This window comes from Emydura macquarii, unplaced genomic scaffold (genome assembly GCF_026122565.2).
Source record: "Emydura macquarii macquarii isolate MOO-44397 ecotype Brisbane River unplaced genomic scaffold, CSIRO-AGI_Emac_v2 contig_320, whole genome shotgun sequence".
Taxonomy (NCBI): domain Eukaryota; kingdom Metazoa; phylum Chordata; order Testudines; family Chelidae; genus Emydura; species Emydura macquarii.
The window spans coordinates 7,470,719-7,494,595 of NW_027130457.1; the positions used below are offsets into that span (position 1 = coordinate 7,470,719).

Sequence of the window (23,877 nt, forward strand, 5' to 3'; positions counted from 1 at the left end):
GCTGCCTGGACCGACTCGGAGAGGAGGTCCGCCCACGGTAAGTGGAGGAGTGGGAGCGGCACCTGGGTGACCGGGAGCCTCTCGGTACAGAAGCCTGCGGTTGGCGGCGATCTCTGGGGAAACACCACAATGCTGGCGACCGGGTTCTGTGCTGCTCATGCACGGGAGAACTTGTTGATGCCATTGCCCTTGGTTCCGGCAATCATGAGTGACTCTTTGGGCTATCTGGGCTCCTCCGGTACCGGTGCTCTGTCCCCAGAGATTGCCTTGGTGCTGGGGAACGCACCTCTGGCGATCAGCCCATCGGCAGGATCGATCTCCTCCGCAGTGACCCGTTCTGCAGGGAAGTGCATCGGGAGTCCAGTGAGAAGAGCAGCCACGGGGGGGGGGGGGACCCATCACAGGTTTTCCCCTTGATGCAGGCACCCTACCCTTCACCCTTTCTGCCCAGGCCTACGGGGTGTGAGGAACAGGAAGGGCCAGCAGGTTGGCTGCCACCTGAAGCACCTCTGGTGTCAATGGCACCGCAAATTGTAGCAGTCCCCTTCTGCTCTCTGGAGTCGGAGGGTGCTCTCTGGAGGGGCTCACCATCCCAGGTGAGACCTGCCCCTGCTGGGTTGTTTGGTGCACTGGCTCTGAGCTGCCCCGAAGCTCGACCCTGAGTCCTTTGTCTTCTTCCGCATGGGGGAACGGTCGTCTGTGGACACTGTTTCCTGGGCTTCTTCCTCTGAGGTGAAGAGGAAGCCTGGTGCCGCCATGGAGCTGGTGCTGGCGGAGCACTCTGCACCGACCCGGTGCTCAGTGCTGAAAGGGAACGGGACAGCTCCAATGCCGGTCCCAGGGCCGCCTCCATTAACAAAGCTTTCAAACAGACATCTCGGTCATTTTGAGTCCTTGGTCTGAATGCCTTGCAGATGAGGCACTTGTCCTTTCGATGAGACTCCTCGAGGCCCTTTAAACAGTCTTCGTGGGGGTTGCTAATCGGGAAGGCCTTCCCACAGGATTTACAAGGCTTAAAGCCTGGAGAACAGGGCATACCCTGACACCAAGTGGAAGTCCCTAACGGGACTACCTTATCTATTACCACAACAGTAACTAACAACTACTATCTAACAACTACCTAAGAGGTACTTATAAAAACAAAGGCTACAGCTAAGAGGCACTCGCGAAAGCAAGCAGGAACACAGTTCCAGTAACCTGGGCAGAGGGCTGGCAGTGCCTAATATGCCACGCCATGTGCGGGGGACTCCAGGGGGAGCCAAAGCTGGCCCTACGGGATTTGCTAAGGGGAAAAATGTTCTGGTAACCGTGCATGGGGTACACACACCTACAATGGAATGGACTTGAGCAAGCATTCGAAGAAGAACTACACTGGCTTACGCTCTCACTTTAATGACCAAAAAATGGATAGTTATTGCCTTATTTAAAAAAAAAAAAAAAAAAAAAAAAAAAATTTTAAAGAAAGCATGAAGAATTCATCTGGTAAGCTTTGGTGTTTGTTCTTGGTATGTCAAGCTAGAATGGGTTTCAGCCTGTATTTGTGATGTATTAGCATGGTATAATGTAAACACAGGAGCTTTGGAGTGATTCAAGACTGAATGGGGGCCTCACAAACCCTGCAGGAGCTCTCTTCCATGACGGGGATATATATAAAAGCCCATGACCTCTGATGGCCCCACTACATATATTAGGAGGTCAGTAGAGATCTCAGGGCACAAACTGTGATCTAATAAGCACCATCGGAATACAGATTTTAAAAGACTTTTTAATATCAATTAAAATTTAACTACCAACTTTCTGAAAATAGCATAAGACTCTAGTGCTGTCACTGAGAAACAGGAAAATTTTGTAAAGGTTTTATAAGGCAAAAACTGTTAGATTACTTATGGAAAAAGCACACCACCTGTATTTTTCAAGCCAGTGTCTGATGTGTGTCATGTCCAGTTTACCTTTCATTTCCCCCAAAAATTCTCTTCTAGGCAGAACCACACTTGTGGAGCTCAAGTCAAGCTCTATTAGTCCCTACATCTGAAGCAATTTATCTTCTTGTACACCAAACATCCTGACTTCCCCACTTCAAACCCCTGCTTTTCAGCCTTCATCTATACCAGGGGTGGCCAAACTTACTGATCCCCCTCAAACTCCTCTCCCAGCTGGGCAGAATCCTCTAGCCCCAGCAGCCTGCTACCGGGCAAAAGCTCCGAGCTCCCCACCCCAGTCTGGGAGGCGGAGAATGGGGGGCTCCATGAGCCACACTTTAACTGTAAAAGAGCCGCATGCCGCTCACAAGTCACAGTTTGGTCACCCCTGTTCTATACCACTCTCCTCTGTTACCTGCTTTTGCTCTATCTAACGCTATTAGGCATCTTAAGTTATCAAGCAAAACTCTTATGTGCCTTATTTAAACCTCCATTCCTCTTTTAGCTCTTCCTCTACTTCCTCATTTCTGTTATCTTTATACCTTGTGGTTTTATCACACTAAGCTTTTTTTTTTTTTAAACAAACAAAAAAATAATTTACCACTGCTGCCAGCAATGAAACAGCTGCACCAGTGGTAGAGGTAAAGTAATTAGACACTAGCAACCATGGATGTTTTTATCACCATGTCTACTTATTATGCTCAGAGCAGGTTTGGATAACTCTGATCAAAACATAAGTAGCTGCAAGAGCCTCATCTTCAGAAGTGCGCCCACCATCGCTATCACTGGTGAAGCCGAGATACATTCATGGCAACTGAACCCAGGATAGGCACAGCCTCTTTGTTTCCATTAGATGGTAAATATCTTGAGGCATGGACCTCTTTTTCTTTGCAGGGCATCTTGCCATGCTATTGCAATACATAACTGACTCATGAAAAAAAGTCAGCAGTAGCAGCAGTTGTGACAAAGTTAGTGAGAGAGTCAAAATCATGACTAAACTGAAAAGCTAGTTACAATCTTAGCTGTGGAGAGACTACTGTCTCTCCATAACGTAATGTAGTGTTATGCTCAGTTCAACAACAGTAAATTGGGCAGGAAATCACAGTAATTTAACCCTGGAAACCATGTGTTCAGGGCTTCCGGCAACAAAATACAAACAAAACAGTCTGAAAAGGAGGTTTACTATGTCATGTTACTCTCGGACAGTGCACGTGGAAACAGCAAGTGGTCCTGCTTCCCGGCTTTAAAAAACACAAAAAACCCCAAAAACCTCTCATGTATTTGTATTAAGGTAATAAAAGTCAGAAGAAATAAAAGTTACTAGTCCCAAAACAGTTCAAAGGGTGTTAATAGAATTCTAAGACCACCCCACATATGCAAAGTATTGGACCATGTTTTTAGATTCATACAGTTTTCAGCCTCAAGATGAGAAAAGCATTTTTAGACTATATGGCTAAGGAGAGTTAAACTTACAAATTAAATGTTTAAAATATGTGTGCATCCTCTCAGTTGTGTGTTTAAACAAGTGTTTACATTAAGCACAGTTTATTAATTTATTTGAAAATTCAAATGCCTTTGAAAAATGTGACAGGTCAAGAATGACAGTATTAGAGTTAATATAAAACTCTAGACAGATAGAGTTTGTTTATATTAAGATATCAGCAGAAGACTAGCATAATGGCGCCATGATTTCTGTTAAAACCTATACTAAAAGTAAGAGATAGTAAATTCTCCACAGCAGGTGCTATCTAAATATTCTTTATGGGTTGCACACTTTCATATGGGTTGCCTACACTCATAAATCTGAAAGGATTGGAAAAAAAAACCCCCACAAAAAGATGCTCTGTGAACAATCTATTTCCTGGGTGGGAATATTACTGTTTTGTAATGAGGTAGTATGAACAATACTATTTTGGCAAGTGTTTTTTATTTGCAATATTAGAAATCTGCTCTTTTTTAAAGGGCCTAATCCAACTGTGTTTTAAGTCAGCTGAAAGATTCCCACGGACATACTTCAAGAAGAAGGGTCCAATCTCCGCAATTAACATCTATCTAAGAGGCTTATGCTAAATGTTTTCAGTACTTTTGGCTTTATAGTCAACTTTCAATGTCCAAGTTAGCCAGGATTACTAATCTCTCAGAAGAAAGAACAGTCACACAGCATTTACAGAATAAATCCTGGAAACACATTTTAAGCGTGACACTGACATTTCTCAGCAGTATACCTCTGTCAGCTGCTGTAGGACAGGTGATCAGCAACACATAACACAATTTTCAACTGCTCCTCCTCTCTCACTCCCTGGTCCCCAACTCTCCTACACAAATGTAGTTTACAGGATAATGTGCAGTGTAGTAAGAATTAAGTCTGTGATTAAACCATAATATAGTATGCCATGGAAAATGAAGTACTGCCTTCTCACTGCATTGTTTCAACCTCACTAGAAAGGGAGGGGCTGTGCAGCTGATAATATCATTCTAGTCCATCAGCATTTCATAAAGAAGAGATCCCATCTCAGCTGGTAAGTGACTCTCTGCAGTCAAGAATATATTGTGCAGGCTGGACATCATAACCAATTGGCACTCTCCTTTTGTCCTCACAAGATAGCATGTAATAAATAACAGAAGGCTGTCTGAGCTAAATCATTGTAAATCTCCTCCACCTTCATTCTTACATTAAAATAGTAGTTTACACTCTGTAATCATTCTAACAAGCACTATATATAGTCTGAATATTGGTCAACTATAAACAGTCCTTCATTCCCCTTCACAAGTCCCTGTGTGCCACCCTTCCATCTCCCCCCACCCTTTCAGGGATCCCTGCAATCCACCTCAACCCCTTCCCTCATGCCAGGGGCTCTTTATGCCCCCCACTCTCCCCTCCTCCACATGCCAGGTCCCCTCTTCCCAGGTCCCACTGTCTTCCATCATCCATGTCCCCCCATTTCCTTCCTGTCTGGGAGTAAGACATTCAGGGTGTCAAGATTTTAAACTCTATATGGACAATGGGAAGAGCTCAGAAGGGGACAGTCCTTATGCTGCCAGGTGCTAACAAGAGCCAGAAGATGTTCATGGCTGTCATCAACCAGTTCTTAGATCTATGGACAATTACAAAGCTGGCTGAAGCTGCTGGCTCTGTTCAACAGGTGCAAGGGCTCTGTGTACCCTCTTTCCTCCTTCTGACTTTCCTAATTTCACCAGAATCAGTTGAGTTCTGCCCACTGATACCTAAAAGTCTCTGAAATGTTGGATTTGATTACATGCGGCATTCAGAAGTTATCACATTACAGAAAGACAGAGAGATGCCATCAAGTTGAGTGAAAGGCCTCACTTTGCTCAGCCAATGCATCGTGCCCTGCTCTTATGCATTATCCCTCCGTACTGGTCGGTGCTACGAGCAAGGCACCCAAGCTGGTCATATCGCACAGCTCAGGGAAGATTTCAAAGGATTTTTTTTACTGTCTGCTACAGGGAAGATACAAAAATGGACTGAACAGTCTAGCTGCTATTCAGACAGCATTGTTCATTTGATCCCATAGCAAACATTAATTGTTAACAATTAAACTGGTATTATTTGCTTTGAGAGTCGAAGGCCAAAAAAAAAAAGTGCTAGATGCTTAATTCTCATGCCGAAAACCTGCAAGAATAAGAAGTTAAAACACTTTTTTTTTTCTTACAAGGTAGCTGTCTTAGTTATGTACAAGTATATACACATGGAACATACACACACACCTACTCACAATGCACAGAACATATTTAGCGCATACCTGCTTGACTTCAGCCTGCAGATGGCGCAGCTGCACACACTGTTCCAAGTGTTTCCGATGCTGTTCCGCTGCTGAGTCCAGCTCCTGTTGTTTCTCATGAAGAAATTCCAGCAGATCCTGAACACGAGTTGCCATATCTACATCTCTGTCACAAAGCAGCTCCACACCTGTGGAGACCCATTCATTTGAAACATATGCGGATCTAATTTCCAGGGGAATTACATATTGTAGTTATTATAAACCAACCATTTGCAGTTTTGTAAAATATACTTAAATCTCGGAGTACTTGATTAAGGAACTAAAAACATTTTATCCAGGCATTTTACAATGAGCAAGTGAATGCTTAACATTATCTTGGGAGAAATCCTTCTAGTCTATAATGATACCTTGTGAAGGATTAAATGTAGCAGAATATTGCAAAGAAAATCAAGTGAAAAGGGCTAAGAACCTAAAAAATAAATTGCTTTTACTTGTAAAGTAAATGCATAATTTACAGATATGACTGATCTCAAAATAAATTCCCCATACTATTAATTCTATTCTTCTTTCTACTTACTTTCACTTCCTACAGGGCCCCCTTCCCCCCTTTAAATTTGAGCATTTTCATTGTTAGCAGGATCTACTTTATTAGCAATCAGCATGCTTCAACTATTTTATTTCAGTGCTAAGGAATTATTTTCAAGTGTAATGAGCTAAATACATGTCCACTCTCCTCTCATTTGTGGCTAATGAGGATCAATGCCACTTTCAGACGCCCTGTAATGGTATCAGGTTGCATAATCTCTCTAGTCATTAACCTGGATAAGATGGGACGGATCCATCTTACCAGAGGCCTGCACTTCATTGACATACTGCAGCAGATCTTGTCCTTGGTGGATGACATCAAAGGTCAGGTTATTCATGGTCAGGGCTTTGTCGGCATGGTGCTGGAGTCTCTGCTCTGCTATCGTAAGATCTTCAGTGTCAAAGTCATTCATCTGCTGAGAGAGCTCATCATTCCACGATTCAAGGTCTGAAATTATCTGATATAGAGAAAGGAGAGGAAAAAGAGGAAGATATGATTGGGATTAATAACTACAACTTGTCCAATTTGTACTAGAGAATAAGATCAGGAACTCAAAAACATGTCCTCCATCTGTTCTTTCCCCAGTTAACAGCTTTATAATATCCATTCAGAAGAACATCTAAGTTGCAGACTAACATAACTATTGCTGACTTGTATGAACATGGGCTGTCTGAGCAAGTTTTGGAAGTTATTAGTTCTGTGGTGATGCAGGCGGGTGAGAAAATTCTGCTCACTTGGGAGGTAAGGAATTCCTCCTTAAGGTCAGCGCTGGCTCTATAAGCCAACCACAAAGTTGGGCTTTTAATACCAATTCACAATTCACTTTGTAGGCAGTAGAATTATCATGTTTGTACCCGTGGTTAAAATAAATAAGCTTTGGCATAACACTTCAGTGGAAAAATCTATTCACTTGTGCTCGAATTGGTAAGAAACAGGAGTCATACAAGCAGCATAGTGCGCCAACTTAGCCTTCAGCTACGCCACTCTTAGGTGCATTAAAAAACAAACCAAAGACACCACACCTATGTGAGCAGGAACTGTCAGGTTTCTTGAGTGTGTTCCCTTACCAGCTAACTGCTTAGCAAAACTCACATGTTGAGAACTGTATGAAGAAAAGCTCAAGTGCAGTAATTACATAACCTATCCAGTCACACTCAGATCTTGCTTTTAAGTGCACCCAAGTACAAACTTAGTTTACTTAGCTTTACATATCTATGAACACAGCTCCAACATCAATTATGTGGTATTTCAGCAAATAGTATTTTAGTATTTCAAATCAAATGCAAAGTCTTTCTGCTTCTTCCCCTGCGAGTGTTTTTCCATGTGTCAATTTGAAAATTAGCAGTGCTCTTGTAGTTGATCCCACCGAGGCTATGTTTACACGACAAGTGCTACAGTAGCACATCTGCAGCTAGCCGCTGCAGCGCAGACGCTTACTACAGTGATAGAAGAGATTCTTCTGTTGCTGCAGTAAGCCTTTCCCCTCAAGAGGCACTAGCCAAGTCGACAGCAGAATTCTTCCGTTGACCTAGTGCTGTCTACACTAGGGCACAGGTTGAATTAACTACGTCAACTAAAGTTTTAGGTATAGACCAGTCATAAGGCATAAACAGCTATCAGAAACTGAAAACGGGCAAGTTTTTAATTAAAAAAACCCCCGCTATTTTTAGAAAGTTAGCACAGTGTCTCAATAGAATATCTTCAAACCTCACTGTTGATCAGACTGGGTTAGTTTCTTGTGATAGGTTAGAAAAAGATGAACAGCCAGATGACTCAAACAAACCTGTTTCATATAGAGAAATCTCAAACACTGAATGATCTGGGGCCTATTATATATGTTTTACTATAAAACCTTTGCTGGACTCCCATATGTTTCACTGCAAACTGGTACTGGCATGGGTAAAGAATCATCATACATACCAGTTTGTTGGGACAAGCCTATTCCTAGGGCATTAGGATTTTGTGAGTAAGACAGATAGGCACCACCAGCAGCGAGGAGAGAGAAAGGTAGAAAACACTGAAAACCAGACGGCCAGCTAACACAGCAACGAGCGGGGCTCATGCAGTAGCACTGGTCATGCAGAGGCAGACAATGTAAACTGGGTAGTGAGGATTCAAGTCTTGGGGCTGCTGCCTAACTGGCTATGGGAAAAATGGCATGGTGAGGGGCTGAGACACTGATCCGCCAAGGGGTTACTCAGGACTGCAAAGTTACAAGAACACAGGTAATCTGCACAAAATCCTGGAAGTCCTATTGGTACCCATTGGGTTTATCTGGCTATGTGGGACAAAAAACTGACCACAAAGGATGAAAGCTTAAGCAATGGGTAAAAGGGTTATGTGCTTGGATGCATTTTTTCCTCTGGTTATTTTGTATTTTGCTCATTAGACATCATGCAAATTAGCCACTTAAACATTATTTTAAAGTTGTAATGTAGGCATATTTTGAGATACACCACACTGGGTTCCTTGGGGAATGGCCACACTTAGGGCGGCATGCAGACGATGCACACCAAGCCAGCATGGGTATAAACAGAAGTGTAGACAGTGAGGCATGGCTTTGGCAAGTAGAGTACTGTGCCCTACATAGCTCTCTACATGCCCAAGCAGCACTTCCCATGCCTACACTGTTAAAAATAGCAGCAGTGTCCTGCTGCTTCCCTGCTGCCAGAGCTTTTCCCCGCCACAGTGAAAGGCTCCGGCAACAGTGAAAGGCACCTGCTGCAATAGCCTTCCTCTGCAACACGCGGCTACACCTGTAGTGCCTGTATTCTGCATGTCCCACAAGTGTAGAGATAGACTACACCGTCGTAAGAAAATTAATCCTGATTCGCTCAGCATTTGGTATTATAATATACTGCTGGTGGAAAATGCCCAAAGTAAGTGGGGAGGCAACAAGAGGTAACATATTGCCAAAGAGTTTATGCCCAACATCTAGTAGGGTTTTAAAAAAATCTATATAATTGAAATTGAGGGAGAGGGGGAATGTCAATAAACTGCACAACTGCAAACTATCCCGATGCCAGAAAAGATATAGTAAGAGGCCAACAGGGGTCCATCAGGAGATCTTTAAAAACCCCAAAATCAGAAAGGAATCCTACAAAAAGTGAAAACATGGATGAATTGCTAAGGAGCAGTACAAAAGAACAGCACAAGCATGTAGAGACAAAATCAGAAAGACTAAGGCACAAAATGAGTTACACCTAGCAAAGGACACAAAAGGCAGTAACGTTATTCTACACTAGAAATGCTACAGTTGTGCAGCTGTAGTGTAGACACTTGCTGTAGAGATGGCAGGGGTTCTTTCATCATTATAATAAATCCACCTGTCATGATCCCAACAAGGGCAAACCCGAGGCTAGGAATAGCTGAGGAATTTCCTTGTTTGATAGAGTTACTGTCCTGGTGGTTAGGGATAAAGCAATAGATGTGATATAACTTGATTTTAGTAAGACTTTTGACACAGTCCCACATGACATTCTCATAAGCAAACTGGAGAAATTCAGTCTAGATTAAATTACTACCAAGTGGGTGCACAATTGGTTGAAAGACTATACTCCAATGGGTAGTTATCAATGGTTTGCTGTCCAACTGGGTGGGCATATCTAGTAGTGTCCCACAGAGGTCAGACATGGGTCTAGTACCATTATATATTTTCATTAATGACAAGGATAACGGAGTTTAGGGTATGCTTATAAAATTTGCAGATGATGCCAAACCGGAAGGGGTTGCTAACACTTTGGAGGGCAGGATTAGAATTCAAAAGGACCTCAACGAATTGGGAGAATTGGTCTAAATCCAACAAGATGAAATTCAATAAAGATAAGTGCAAAGTACTTAACTTAAAAAGGAAAAATAAAATGCACAAATACTAAATGAGAAATACCTGGCTAAATGGTAGTGCTGTTGACAAGGATCTGGGGGTTATAGTGTATCGCAAATTGAATACGACTCAACAATGTGATGCAGTTGCAAAAAAGGCTAATATCATTCTGAGGTGTATTAACAGGAGTGTTGTATAAGACAAGGTAAGTAAATTGTCCCACTGTACTCTGCACTGGTGTGCTGGAATACTGTGTCCAATTCTGAGTGACACACTCTAGTAAAGACATGGGCAAACTAGAGACAGTCCAGATGAGAGCCAACAAAAATGATAAAAGGTTTAAAAAACTGACCTAGGAAGAAAGGTTAAAAAAACTGGGCATGTTTAGTCTTGAGAAAAGACGACAGGGGGGGATCTGATAAGAGTCTTCAAATATGTTAAGGGCGGTTATAAAAAGAAGACAAATGATCAATTGCTCTCTATGTCCATTGAAAGTAGGACAAGAAGTAATCATCTTAATCTGTAGCAATGGAGATTTAGATTAGATATTAGGATAAACTTTCCAACTATAAGGATAGTTAAGCTCTGGAATAGGCATCCAAGTGAGACTGCAGAATCCCCTCATTGGAGAACAGCTTGGACAAACATCTGTCAGGAATGGTCTATGTTTACTTTGTCCTGCTTCAGTGCAGGGGGCTGGAATTGATGACTTTTTGAGGTCTCTTCTAATCCTACTCTTCTATGATTCTATAATAGTACTCTTGGATTTAAACATTGAAGAATTGTGCTATTGTTTGAAAAGCCAAGTAGTTTATTTTCACTGTCAAAGCTAAGTAAAATAGTAGCAAACATCACAAATGGTTAACTTATAGTTGAGTGCCAACTTGGCTACAAGTTAAGTTTGAGCATTGCTTTCTTTTTAAAGGTGGACTACTTAAGTGCTGTAATATCCTCATGCTACCTGTGATTGGCCTGAAATTTGTTACGCCTCATGGGGGATGCTGGGTAATCTCAGTGATCCAAATTTGGGGTCATTTGGGCACAGATTTCCAAGATACAGCCTTCCCTTAACATAGCATTTTATAAAATCATCTAAGTCTTTTAACATGATTTTGCAGACACCTGAGGCTCAACATGTGGCTCTGATCCTCCCCAACATATCTCAGTCAATTAGCACTGATCTCAGTTAGTGCACAGCACCTACCACCCTACTGGAGAAGCAATACTGAAGCAGTTATTAACCTTAGAGTCAGGAACTTCCAATCAGCTTGTGCTAGCCCGGCACAAAGATTCAAGGGTGCACGTGCAGCAAGACTAAGGGCTTGTCTACACTTCCACTTTTGTCAGTATAACTTACGTCACTCAGGGGGTGTGAAAAAAACACCCGAGTGACATAAGTTACACCGACAGATGTGGTGGACAGTGCTATGTCGGTGGGAGATATAGTTACCACCGGTCATAGAAGTGGTTTTATTATGCCAATGGGAGAGCATTCTCCTATCCGCATAGAGCAGTTACACTTTATGGGACAGCTGTGCCTGTGTAAGTTCTGTAGTGTAGACATGGCCTTGGACTTTGTTAACAGCAACAGGGTTTCCAGGCCATCTGTTGTCACCGCAATTGAGTGGTTCACAGTGACAAGTTTTGGTTACTGAACCTGACCAACACCCTGCATGCACTGTGAGTTCAAGCCCATCCCTTGGCAGCTCTCAGAGAACGCGTGTTGTGCATGTTTCTTGCTCTCTGCCTGCATCCAGCAGAAGCGTTTTTTGAGAGTTTTGCCCTGAGGCCAAAATTTCTGCTTTAGAGTCCTCCAAAATCTAAATGCAAAGTCTGATTTTACTTAAGAATTACTGTCAAGGAATTAAACCAAGTGAAGAAGAAAAACCCTAGACAATCAGGGTCCTCACCTATTTGCTAAACAATAGATGCGAGTATGATCAAAGGAGAGCCAGTCGCTGGCCAATTTGGTCAAGGATTTCCATATATACAGTCCCCGCCCCTTACATGAGCTGCTCCTAACATTTGCATATCCTTGTAACTTTTGGGGGGGCAGAAATAGAAATATGGGAGGGAGAGGAGTGGAGGGGGCTGAGCATTGGCATTTCATAGCTACTGAGGAGTGAAAACATTTCTAGACAACCAGCTTAATTAGTGTAAGGGATCATTCACATGATGTTTGCCCCACTTTCTTCTCTTCCCTTCTCTCCTCTGCTCTGCTCCCCCTGGTCTGGCCCATTCACAGCTCCATCTCTCAGGGCAACAGCTGGGGTGCAGAGAGCGTGTCAGGATCTGGGGCTATCCTTCATTGGGCCAGTCTCCTTACCCCCACCCATGTGTGAGATGGGATCTGGGAAGCCCTGCCCCTCTGGAAGGTTCTAAGCCTCACTCCCTGCCCTCCAGCATGAGCCAGTATGGGGGAGAAGGGGGGGAGAGAGGCAAAGACCCTCTGAGAAGCTCTGAGCCCCAATCTTTGCTGCTTTTGTTAGCTAACGTTTGGAGGCCCTCTGGTTGGGGAACTGAAAAGAGGCATGCTTCGAGCATGCACAAAGTTCAGAAATGGAGATATTGGGAAGCTGAGGAACTGAGCTGGAACATGGCATAGGCTCACAAGCACTGCAGTCCTGGAAGTGGGGAAGGGAAAAGAGGGAAGAACAGGTAGATGAATGTTGCAGTTCACATAACACAGAGCTATTGTTTCAAGCTGTATTCATCTCTATGGGGCTCATTCTGTTGAGCACTACCCACTGACATTAATGGGCCATTTCACACATCTACAAGTCCCATCTCCTCCACATGGCACAGATGGGGTAGGTGGCGGAGGAACTCCGCTTCTGTCCACTCTCCTGCCCATTCCTGCCTCCAGCTGGTACGGGCAGCTCACAGCCTCACCACCTCACATCCCCTCCAAGTTTGCAGGGGGCATGGAGTGGCAAGGATGAGGGTGGAGCTGGTGTGAGCCAGCGGGGCTCAAAACAACAGGTAGGTGTGGGGGGCACAGAGCAGTGGGCCTGATGTAGGAAATGCTGGAGTAATTGGAACAGTGGCAGGCAATTCTGAGCACAGGGGAAGGGACATGTGGGGCAGAGCAGTGAGGAGAATGTTGGAACAGTGCAGGGAAGAGCAGGGTGAAGAGGAAGGGGTCAGAGCTGTGAAGTGGGGGATGCAGCAGGGCTTCAGACAGTCAATCCATCCATTCACAGGTACTGATATGGCCCCCTATCACTGTAGTATCTGAACACCTCACAATCTTTAGTGTATTTATCCTCACAACTCCCGCAAGGGAGGTCAGTACTATTTGTTTTTTAAACAGATGGGGAACGGACAGAGGAGATAATGTGACTTGTCCAAGATCACACAGGAAGTCTGTGGTAGAGCAGGGAATTGAACCCAGGTCTTCCAAGTGCCAGATTAGTATCGGAACTACTAGACCACACTTCCTCTCATTATACCCATCTCTGTCTCCACCCCTCTTTAAAAATGTCCTCACTAACTCCATGCTAGTAGTTCCTGCAGCCTCTCCTCATCTCCTCAACCTCCAGGTCCCATGCTGATGCCTGTGTCTCTGGGGGGAGAAGGGAGATTCAGGCTGTGCTGGACAGGCAGAGAGAGGAGATGAAGAATCACAGAATCGTAGAAGATTAAGGTTAGATGGGACCTCAGGAGGTCATCTAGTCCAACACCCTGCTCAAAGCAGGACCAACCCCAACCAAATCATCCCAGCCAGGCCTTTGCCAAGCCGCAGCTTAAAAACATCTAAGGATGGAGATTCCATCACCTCCCTAGGTAACCCATTCCAGTGCTTCACCACCCTCCTAGTGAAATTTTTTTTCCTCATATCCAACCTAGATCTCCCCCACTGCAACTTGAGACCATTGCTCCTAGTTCTGTCATGTACTACCACTGAAAGAAGCCTAGTTCCATCTTCCCCGGAACCCCCTTTCAGATAGGCAAAGACTGCCCGAAAATCCCCCCTCATTCTTTTCTTCTGCAGACTAAACAAGCCTAGTTCCCTCAGCCTCTCCTCCTAAGTCATGTGCTCCAGCCCCCTAATCATTTTTGTTGCCCTCCACTGGACTCTTTCCAATTTGTCCACATGCTTTCTGTAGCGGGGAGCCTAAAACTGGACACAATACTCCAAATGTGGCCTCACCAGTGCTGAATAGAGGGGAATAATCACTTCCCTTGGTCTGCTGGCAATGCTCCTACTAATGCAAACTCCTACTAATCCTACTAAAAAGATGATGAAGGGGCAAGTGAAGGGACCAACATGCAGCCAGTGCCTTCTGTAGCCAGTGTAATCATTGCTAAGGAGCCAGGGGCAGTGGAGAGGGGGAGGTATGGGGGGGGAGGGGGCTGTGAATATTCTTTTAAACCAAAGGTAATTAAATGCCTGAAAATGTCATTAATGGGAAATAAAGGTTCCCCAGTGATGCCTCATGCCCTTCTGGAAGGTGGAGAGTGGCTAAACTTGAATACCTGAAAACCATGAAATACAAAGTTAAGGTCCACGCCACTCCTGCAACACAACCTTGCCCCCCCCCCCTTTTTTTTTTTTTTTTTTTTTTTTGAGGATACCCCACCATTCTGCCTGCATAGGTGCTACACACACTTGGGGAACAGTGCACATGAGAACTGTCTAACTCCAAAGTCTAACTCCTTTCCTTAGCTAAGGGAAAAAAACGCAGGTTTAAGTCAGGTGGGGCAAACAGAAGCTACCTGTACCTGGCCTACACTTAAACACTGAGCCTATTCCACATTAACCACCCTTCATTCTTGCCCTGAAGACTCCTTCTGAGACACTGCCTTCATTTAACCCTCAGTAAGCTCTTGAGATCCGTGAGGTATGTCACCAGACTGCTGAGAGTCCCCTATGACAAGTAAAGTATCTTTGTGCACCTCTACTGACATGCTACCAAATTCAGTGCTGAAATGAGGCAGATTTGATTCCTCAATGTAAACAAACACCTCTCTACTCATCACACTTTTGCTAAGCTGTTCCAACAAATCACTCCAGAATTCAGAACAGAAACACCTAACACAATGAATGCAGCTGGAGTGCATGCAGATAAATACTGGAATTCAGATGTGTGGAGCACAACACAAATAACATCATGTTCTTAGTTCTCCCTCATATGTATTTACTGTAGATACACAGATATATAATAACAAAGTATAATACAAGCCAGAGAATTTCACCCAGTTACTCCTGTATTGAGCCTAACAGTTTGCATCCAACTAAAGCATCTTCCAATAAGATTTTTTATTCGAAAATATGAAAAGATTGAGACATGACAACATCTCAGTAGTTTGTTAACCTTTGCACTACCCTTCTAGCCATTTTTACTGTATATTGCCAGCTCCTGGGGCGCAGAGTTAAGGTTGCATTGTGGAGGTTGGCATGTACCTTAACTCTTCAATTCTTTGTTTTCACAGGTTTAAATTCAGCCACTCTCCACATTCTGGAAGGTCACTAGGCACCACTGGTCAGTCTGCATTAAGTTTCTGAGAATTTTTTGTTTTGTTTTAATGGTATCAAGTAACAAAAAAAAAACCAAAAACCCACAATTTTTTAACTAAGATACATGATTAACCCAGCAGCATCTTTGTAAGGCCACCTTACTAACATAAGGGGAATCTAGATAGTTATGTGGATTAATTTAATATTTAAAAGCATTGACACCAATAGCAAGTACTCTGTTCCAAATGCTGGCCAGTCCACAAGCTGCTTGCAAGTTTGAGCAGGTCTTGCTTAATGGGTGGGTTTTGTATTTTAAATTCTGTGGAAAAATGTGTGTGTGAGGAGAGCGGGTGTGGGCTTTGCTTGTTTGTTTTAGCTGCAGCAGGTATGGGTTTCCAAGAGCAGCAAAAACAGAGTAATTTAGAAGCATCCTTGAGATTTAATATATCTACAATGGAGAGTCCAGGGTGCAGAAGAGGAAGAAAGATGGGTATAACTACCACTGAACAGTATTAATGTAGTGTTTTTCACACTCAAAGTGCTTTCCAATGATTTCATCCTCAACATCCCTGTAAAAAAGTCAATTTGATAGTTTAACGCCCCATTTTACACGTGGATTAACTGTAGCAGCAAAATAAAATAATTTGCCGGTGCATCTATCAGAGTTAGGATTAGAATGAGGAATCCTGGGCTCCCAGTTCTACACTTAGGCCATGCTACTCTTTGGAGGAAAGCAAATCCGTTAGACCATTCAGGTAAGAACTAAACCTGTGAAATCATTATCTTCATGTGTCTGAATCAAAATATTGCCTTTTTAGTATAAATCTTCCCATACAGAGAAACCAAATTTAATGAATATTATTATGCATCAAGCACAGACTCACATCTATGGCATCCCTCTCAAATATGCGTAGCTGCAGGAAGAGTTCAAGCTTGATCTTGCGTTCCTGAAAAAGCTCCTCCATCTGAGACTGGGCCTCATCCAGCTGCTGCAGGACTGTCTCTATGTGATTGATGGAACTGTTGTGAGGGGTCTTGTTACTAGAAATGGCAGAATCCCTATTGAAAGTGGAAAGGAAGGAAAGGGTTGTTATGGGGAAAAAAAGCAACAGGAATTGGATTACATATAGTCAACTGTTAAATGTGCATGACAAAGTTCAACTAAAACCATTAGTGTCAATAACACTAGGAGGAAGCTGGCCTTGTTTCAGCACATAAGGTCCTGTGACAAATTATTAGCATTATGCTATAGTAATTTAATAAAGCATCAGGATACTAGATTGCCTTCTTTTTCTGCCTTAGTGTTTGACATATAGACACATTCTTGTTCAGTACATGTATTCAATCTGCATTTTATTTCTGTCAAGAATAAAATTTAAACCCATGTTAAACTTTTCATTTTGAAGAGGAAATGAGACATGATGAGTACATACTTCATTGTATGCTGAAATATGTGACTCAAAAATGTCCACTACTTTACTTGAGCATAACGCCAAAAAAGAAAACAACCATCTCAGATGAGGTAACACCCACTGTAGGGTACAGAAAATGCCCAAGGATTCATTTAAGCTACCAGTAATGGACAGGACGACACATTCACTTTGCCTCTGCTGGAAAAAAGCAATCATGTCATGTGCTAATGTTCAAAAGGACGTTGAGTGCCACTTTATAACAAGCACCTCACTTTACAGAGGGCTGCTGCTCAGAGTTCAGCAATCCTTAAGCACTGCACGTTATACTGGCAAGACGGATGCCTCTGATGCTTGACATACTGCCTCATGTCATATAGAGGTAATTTATGGAGGCTAACTCTCCTTTATGGGAAGGTAGTGTTAATGAGCCCAACTTCCTGTAAACAAAGGGTTAGATAAGATCTGCATAGAATTAAACACACCCAATAGTACTGCTAATACTTATATTCATGCAGTGTGGCATCTTATACTCATTCTTCCCTTCCTCCCCTTCCCCCGCTCCCACCCCCAAAAAATAAAGAGGGTAATGATCTATGTAATATCAGAAGTACATGGGGGGAAAAGGCTGAAGGAAAAATATGTCCAATGTTTTGAAACAAAATATTGAAAAGATTTAACATTAACTTCTCTAAAAAAAAAAATGCATTACCTTAGTTGCTGTATAAGATCCTCCCCCTCCTTGATGACATTGACTGTAACCTGTAAAGTGGTCTGTTGCTGCTGGCCAAAGCGTTTGATCAGGTCTTGTACAGCTTCCACAGACTCTGCATAGACATCATCAAGCAGCTCTTTCTGTAACTCCTCGAGCCATGTCCAGAGCTACAAGAGAAAAGAAATGAACACTGGTGGCAGGCAGACACTACCTCGTATGAATCTTCTTGGGTAGAAGCACACAGATGAGAAAGCCACAAGATTTGCTTCTGTTTATAGAAAATTCTCTTCTGAATGTTGAAACAAATCGATGAACCTGCATTAGATAGAATGTATTTTCTTGCTGGAAAAACAAGTGGAGTTTTATCCATGCTGCTACGTTACTCTCTCTTTCCCATTCTCCTACTACATTGTATCTGAGCGACAAACACAAAATTCAGAGTCAGTCCCATCTGCAGCTCTGTGAGGTGGTCACTGAGAGGAAAATGCTATGGTAACACTCCCTGAGAGAAGGAAGGAAGGAAGGGAGATGTATCTCAAATAGCTAAATTTACACTGCTGAGTGACACACATACATAAAGGAACATGGAACTTAGCAGTGGTCATGAAAATCAACAATAGCAGTCAAAGGGGTACATCAAAAGATAAACTGAATTCTCTACTTCTCCTAGCCTCAGTCCAGAACACAATTTCAGGTAGTCTCCTATGGAAAATATTCATCTGCTATCATTAAATCACCTACTTAGATATGGTATTATGCTGTCCACTTACTAAAATACAAAACCATACTAAACCCAGGCAGAGTATATATAACTTGCAATGCCAACTGGTTGAATTATTCATTACAGCTAGTTTATGCTATAAAATTCCACCTTTCATCTTTGTACTTTTTCGGCAAGCATGTTTACAAATCTTTTTTCATTTGGAACTGTTAGCAATAATTTTCACAAACACACTTTAACTTTCTGATAACAAATCACTGAGTATCTACTATTGCATTATATTACTGGTTGCACTGGAGAGTTTACCGTGGTGCAGCTGCACTGAGAGCTCTCCCGTCAGGTTAATTATGCCAGCTCCCCTGAATGGCGGTAGGGATAAGCTCTCCCGCGGACATAGCGCTGTCCACATTAGCGCTTAAATCGGCATAATTTATGCCACTCGGTGGTTTGGCTAATTCACATCCATCAGTGACATAACTTATGTCTATTTAAGCTGTAGTGTAGCGGTAGCTTTAGATGATGTGGTAATCTGTTCCCTGGTTGGATGAACTAAGCTGTTTACCCGGATCATTCTCTCTGTAATTTATCATGACCTCTCAAATTCTTGTGTCTTAATTTCATACATTCATGAAATCTGGGTTTTTAATGTATAATTTGGTTTAATTTACTATTTCCAAAGGGAAAAATAATTCCTATTTGAGTTCTCTCAATAAAAGATCCTACTTCAATTATCTTTGAACAGTTGCTTTGATATACCGTATGAATATTACCTGTGATTTTCTTTAAAGCCCTGAACATGACTCTAAAGTAGAATGCTGTTAGAAACCGATGACATTAAGCAGTAAATTTTGCTTAATTTCAAAACATCTGTCATGGTAGGTAGGTGATGCAACACGGTATGTAAAATTATTGTTTTGATTTTTCTATTTAAGCATATATTCTAAGACCCATGCCTATAGTACTGCTCTCAGACAAAAAAAGATTCATTAAGAACCAAAGAAAAATTAGTCTGACAAAATATTTGTATGAAAAATAAAAATTACAATTTTTTTAGAACCAGCTCTACTGACAAAAATAATTAAAAAACTGCAATGCTCCAACAAAACTGTTTTAATTTCATTAGTATCTATGTATTACCTTAAGTGTATCTTATAGTAATGCCAACAACCCAGTTTTCACATAGCTGCATGGTTACTGAGACTGGGCCAAACTGTGATCCCCCCCCAGACCGTGCAACCCCATCATTTTCAGTAGGAATAAGAGTACAAAACAGCACAAGTTGGCTAATTATCTGTTCCTATGAGTATAGGCATTATTTAAAGCCTACTCCTATTATTCATTTAAGAAACAAAGTTCAAACTTCGGTAATCAAACTAAATGTGCTCCAAACAAAGGTGTAGTGGACTCCTTGAACCCCAGCAATTCAACCAACAGGACTCTCAAGGTCTGCCAGCCCATAAGCAAACTTTATCATGTCCAACAGGATACAATACCGCATTCACACGGGGTCATATTTTCATTTTCACTTGGAGTCCAAATCTCATTCTAAGTGAAAAGGAACTTAGGATCCTGTCACTTCTGCAAATAGGACTTAGGCACTCTTGAAAGTGTTGCCCATCTTCTACTCCCAAAATAAACAGCCTAATATAATAGTCCTATATGTAAAATATTTTTTCCGAGGATTACACACCTGCTTGTGATTCCAATATTTGTAATCCTTAGGGCAATTTTTTCTATGTTTAGGTAACTAAGGAGCCTGATTTTCAGAAGTGTTGGCCATGCATAAGTGTTAAAGTTCTCCGGAACCCCTGGCACTATAAAAATGTTTGGCTCCTTGCTCCCCTATGGGCCACTGTTACCCACCCACTGACTGGCTGAGGACCCCTCCCAATTTGCATCCTAAGCCATCTAAGAGTTAGCCCCCTAGCCTTTGTCTTTGGGGAATCCCCATTCTCAGTTCCTAACCACCAGAGAACTGTATTTCAGAGAATTCAGTTACTAGTCTGTGAAGGTTCTGACAGGGTGAGTTGAAGCTTACTAATGCTGGGCTGGCTCTGCACTGCCTGCATGCATGAGCATTTCCCTTCACTGCTAGGCTATGCACCAGACACTGAGCAAACACAGAAAAGCAGAAATTTCATTCTGCAGAGCCAGCTGAGCAGCAGTCCAATCCAAAGCACAGAGGCAATATGGAGACTGGCCCAGCAGGGTGTTGTGTCTATGGGTTTGATGCCTGGTTGCCAAAACCAGAGCTCGTTCTAGAGGCAGAGCCAGTATAGTTGCAAACAAGGCTTCATGCCCAACGGCTAAATCAGGGCCTCAGGCACAGATCTATTTGCATAGCGGTTAATCTAGCCTTGAGCACTCACAGTTCAGACAAAAAAATTATGTTGGACCAATTTATACAGGCAAGAATGACTGTACTTAATATGCAGTGTTTGCCTAGTTGTGATGAAATCTGCTGTTGAAACCACAGCAAATTAAACACCTGTGTGATCACTGAACACATATGACACATCTGCAGTAAACCAGTCTGTGATCAGCAAGTACATTAAAATATACATCAATATTTCCCTTCTCTTTGCCATAGCAAACTTAAGTTTACTTATAAAATATGCTTTTTATTCAACTGAAATGCACACCAGAAAATTACACTTGAAATATTCTGCATTATTATAATCCCGATTTCTAATAAACGTTCTGCAATAGAAATACAATGCTCATGCCAGCAGAGCAAAGAAGATATTTTGGCTTAGTGCATTTTTATCTTCCATCTGTTTTGCAGCGTCAATTCTGCATTTCACACACTGATTTGAGAACAAGCAATATGCCACTGACTTGAGAAAGCAGTGCTCCCATGAGCAGGAACACAGAACAAAAACATAAGCCAACAAAGGAATAATTTTTCTCATACTTTGACCTTGCTATTTCTTTTACATCCTAATTTGACCTGAAAATACTAGTCACTCTAATAGAAATTTGCCTTAACCTTGTACTGGTACTTTAAATTGTATATGTTGTAAATGAAGAGCTAGTCATGTCTGGATGTAGTAAATACTCATTTCCACTTCTCCTGTTTGTGCTGGTTTAAAAATTGACCACATTATGGCTTGGTCTATATGTCTAAATTATGTCAGTATAGCTATGTCAATCAGGGGTATGATAAAACCCCATCTCTGACCGACATAGCTAAGCCAACAAAACCCCTGGGTAGACACAGCTTTGTTGATGGAAGAGGGGTCCTGTTGACACAGCTAGCATTGTTCAGGGAGGTGATGTTCTCACACTGACAAAACACTCCTTCTGTCACTGTAGGCTGCACCTACACTAGGGGGCCCTGCTGACATAACTATGTTAAAATAGGCTCTGTAGTGTAGACATATCCTATGACATGACATTTAACTTTTAAAAAGTTAACAGTTGCATTCTCTAGCCCCTAAGGCTTGGTGAAAAACAAGCTTCCATAAAAATGAATGTTATATTGCAAAGGGGCAACATCAAATCTTATCCAGAGGAAAAAGATATAAATGACTGAAGAGAGAGAAGTTGTGTAGCAAGAAGTCAAATAGCATCTAGAGGCACAGAGGCAACATTCTAACACATCTGCATTGATTTGTCAGAATTCCTGAATTGTGAGTCACAGGCAAGTCTGTCCTTTGTAAATCACCTCTTCCTCATTTTCTTCATCTAAATTCCACATCATTCACTGTTGCCATCTAGTCCATCCAAATACATTACAGCACATCAGCCTCTCTTTCTGGTGCAAACAAATAGATACTGCAGAAATACACAGAACAGTAAGAATAACATCATATTATGACATCTGGCCCAAGTTACCATTTCTCTTCTGAATTATTCCATTTTAGCAGTGGCAATGGGGCCGAATGAAGCCTTTCTACCACTTACTTCCTTGTACCAGCTTCGTTAATTTTTAAATATTGTTTGTTCTATGTCATTCTTCACCATTTCTATCTAACCCACCCTCAGTCTTCCTTTAGTTCTGTTTCCTTGCACTTTGCTATGTATCACCATGTATGGTACTCTTTCCAGGTCCATTTTTGACACGTGTCCAAACCATCATAGTCAATTCTTTTCAATCTTCTGTAACAATATTTCTTCTTGCCCTACCCATTTTATCATCACTTACTTATTTTAGATTTCTTAGAAGTTTTTTGAATTCTTAGAAAAAGTAAAGATCGTGATGAAAATCTGAAAAGGACACCAGGAAGTGAGAACAAAGTCACAGTGCTGCTGCAAGCAGGTGAGGAACACATAATAAAGGCAATGCACCAGGTATGCAATAAGATTTATAAACAAGAGCAAGTGCCTAGCAAATGAGGAAAAGCAATAAGAAGTTCCTATCTATAAAAAAAAGGAGATGAGTAAGTGCAAGAACTACAGCACAATCATCTTATTGAGTGTGCTGGGGAAAACATTCACCAACATGTTGCTGAGGAGAATGAAAGGTATGAGGAAACGGACTTTGCAGAGGAACAGAATGCTCTGAGACAGATATCAGAGAAATACACAGTACACAACTGAACATGCTACAAGAACTGTATAGACTTCAACCAAACTTTTGATAGCATTTGGCAGAAAGGGCTATGGAAAGTTTTGAGAATGTATGGCATTCCCAAGAAATCTATTGAGCTGATAGAAAACATCTACAGGAAGTTGGTAAGTGTGCAGGGAAGACAAGAAGTTGACAGAATGGTTCAGGATGACCACAGAAGTACAACAAGGATGCATGGTATCACCAGATTTGTTCAATTTAGTGCTAGAAGCAGTAATAGCTGTAGCACTGAGAGATAAAATGGGAGGAGTCCAGTTAAGTGAGAGAATAGTGAATAACCTTAGATTCGCCCATGATATTGACCTCACAGCATTGTCCAGGGAGGACCTAGAGAGTAACTGACAAGGTAGATCACCAACACAGAAAATTCAGGCGGATGATAAGCATGGATAAGATTAAAATATATGGCAACTGGAAGACAAGAGGAAGAGGCAAAGATTGAAATCAGTGACAAAGAACTAGAAGAGGTGGAAAAATGTAAACTTGGAGGACTAGTATTGAAAATGAGAATTGTGAAGATGACATAAAAAAGAATGTCTGCTGGATTAACGATACATAAACAGCACCAGATGATATCAGAGGAACACAGAGGAAAGAGAAAGTAGAGCAATTCTGAGACACCAAAAAGTAACAAAGTGTAACAGGTGAGAGTTTTAATTTTTAAGGACTGTCTTCATGTTGCATTAAAGCAGGAAGTGTGGGTCTGTGGGAAGTGAGGAGAGAGCATGAGAAAGCATGAAACAGAAACGACTGGTTGAGCACCACATTTATGTCTAGAGTTGTACAGCAATCTAATAATGAACATTTTCACAAACCATATGCCTTTCATGTTTAATAAAAAATATGGAACAACAGATGTTCACATATCCTGTAAAACAGTTTGCAGAATGCAGTACATTTTGGATAATGTCCTTTCCTTCTCCACAA

At 42.0% G+C, this 23,877-nt stretch overlaps 1 protein-coding gene across 4 annotated transcripts in view; it reads right to left on the reverse strand.

The window, feature by feature from the left end:
- TRIO (trio Rho guanine nucleotide exchange factor) overlaps positions 1–23,877 on the reverse strand; it is a 402,248-nt gene that overhangs the window by 175,751 nt on the left and 202,620 nt on the right. For all 4 annotated transcript variants that reach the window (XM_067569989.1, XM_067569997.1, XM_067570009.1 and 1 more), the window contains 4 exons: positions 17,654–17,823; positions 16,417–16,591; positions 6,510–6,705; positions 5,684–5,850 (listed from right to left, as the gene is read on the reverse strand). In XM_067569989.1, coding sequence (XP_067426090.1) covers positions 5,684–5,850; positions 6,510–6,705; positions 16,417–16,591; positions 17,654–17,823 — 708 coding nt within the window. The remainder of the gene's footprint in view (positions 1–5,683; positions 5,851–6,509; positions 6,706–16,416; positions 16,592–17,653; positions 17,824–23,877) is intronic.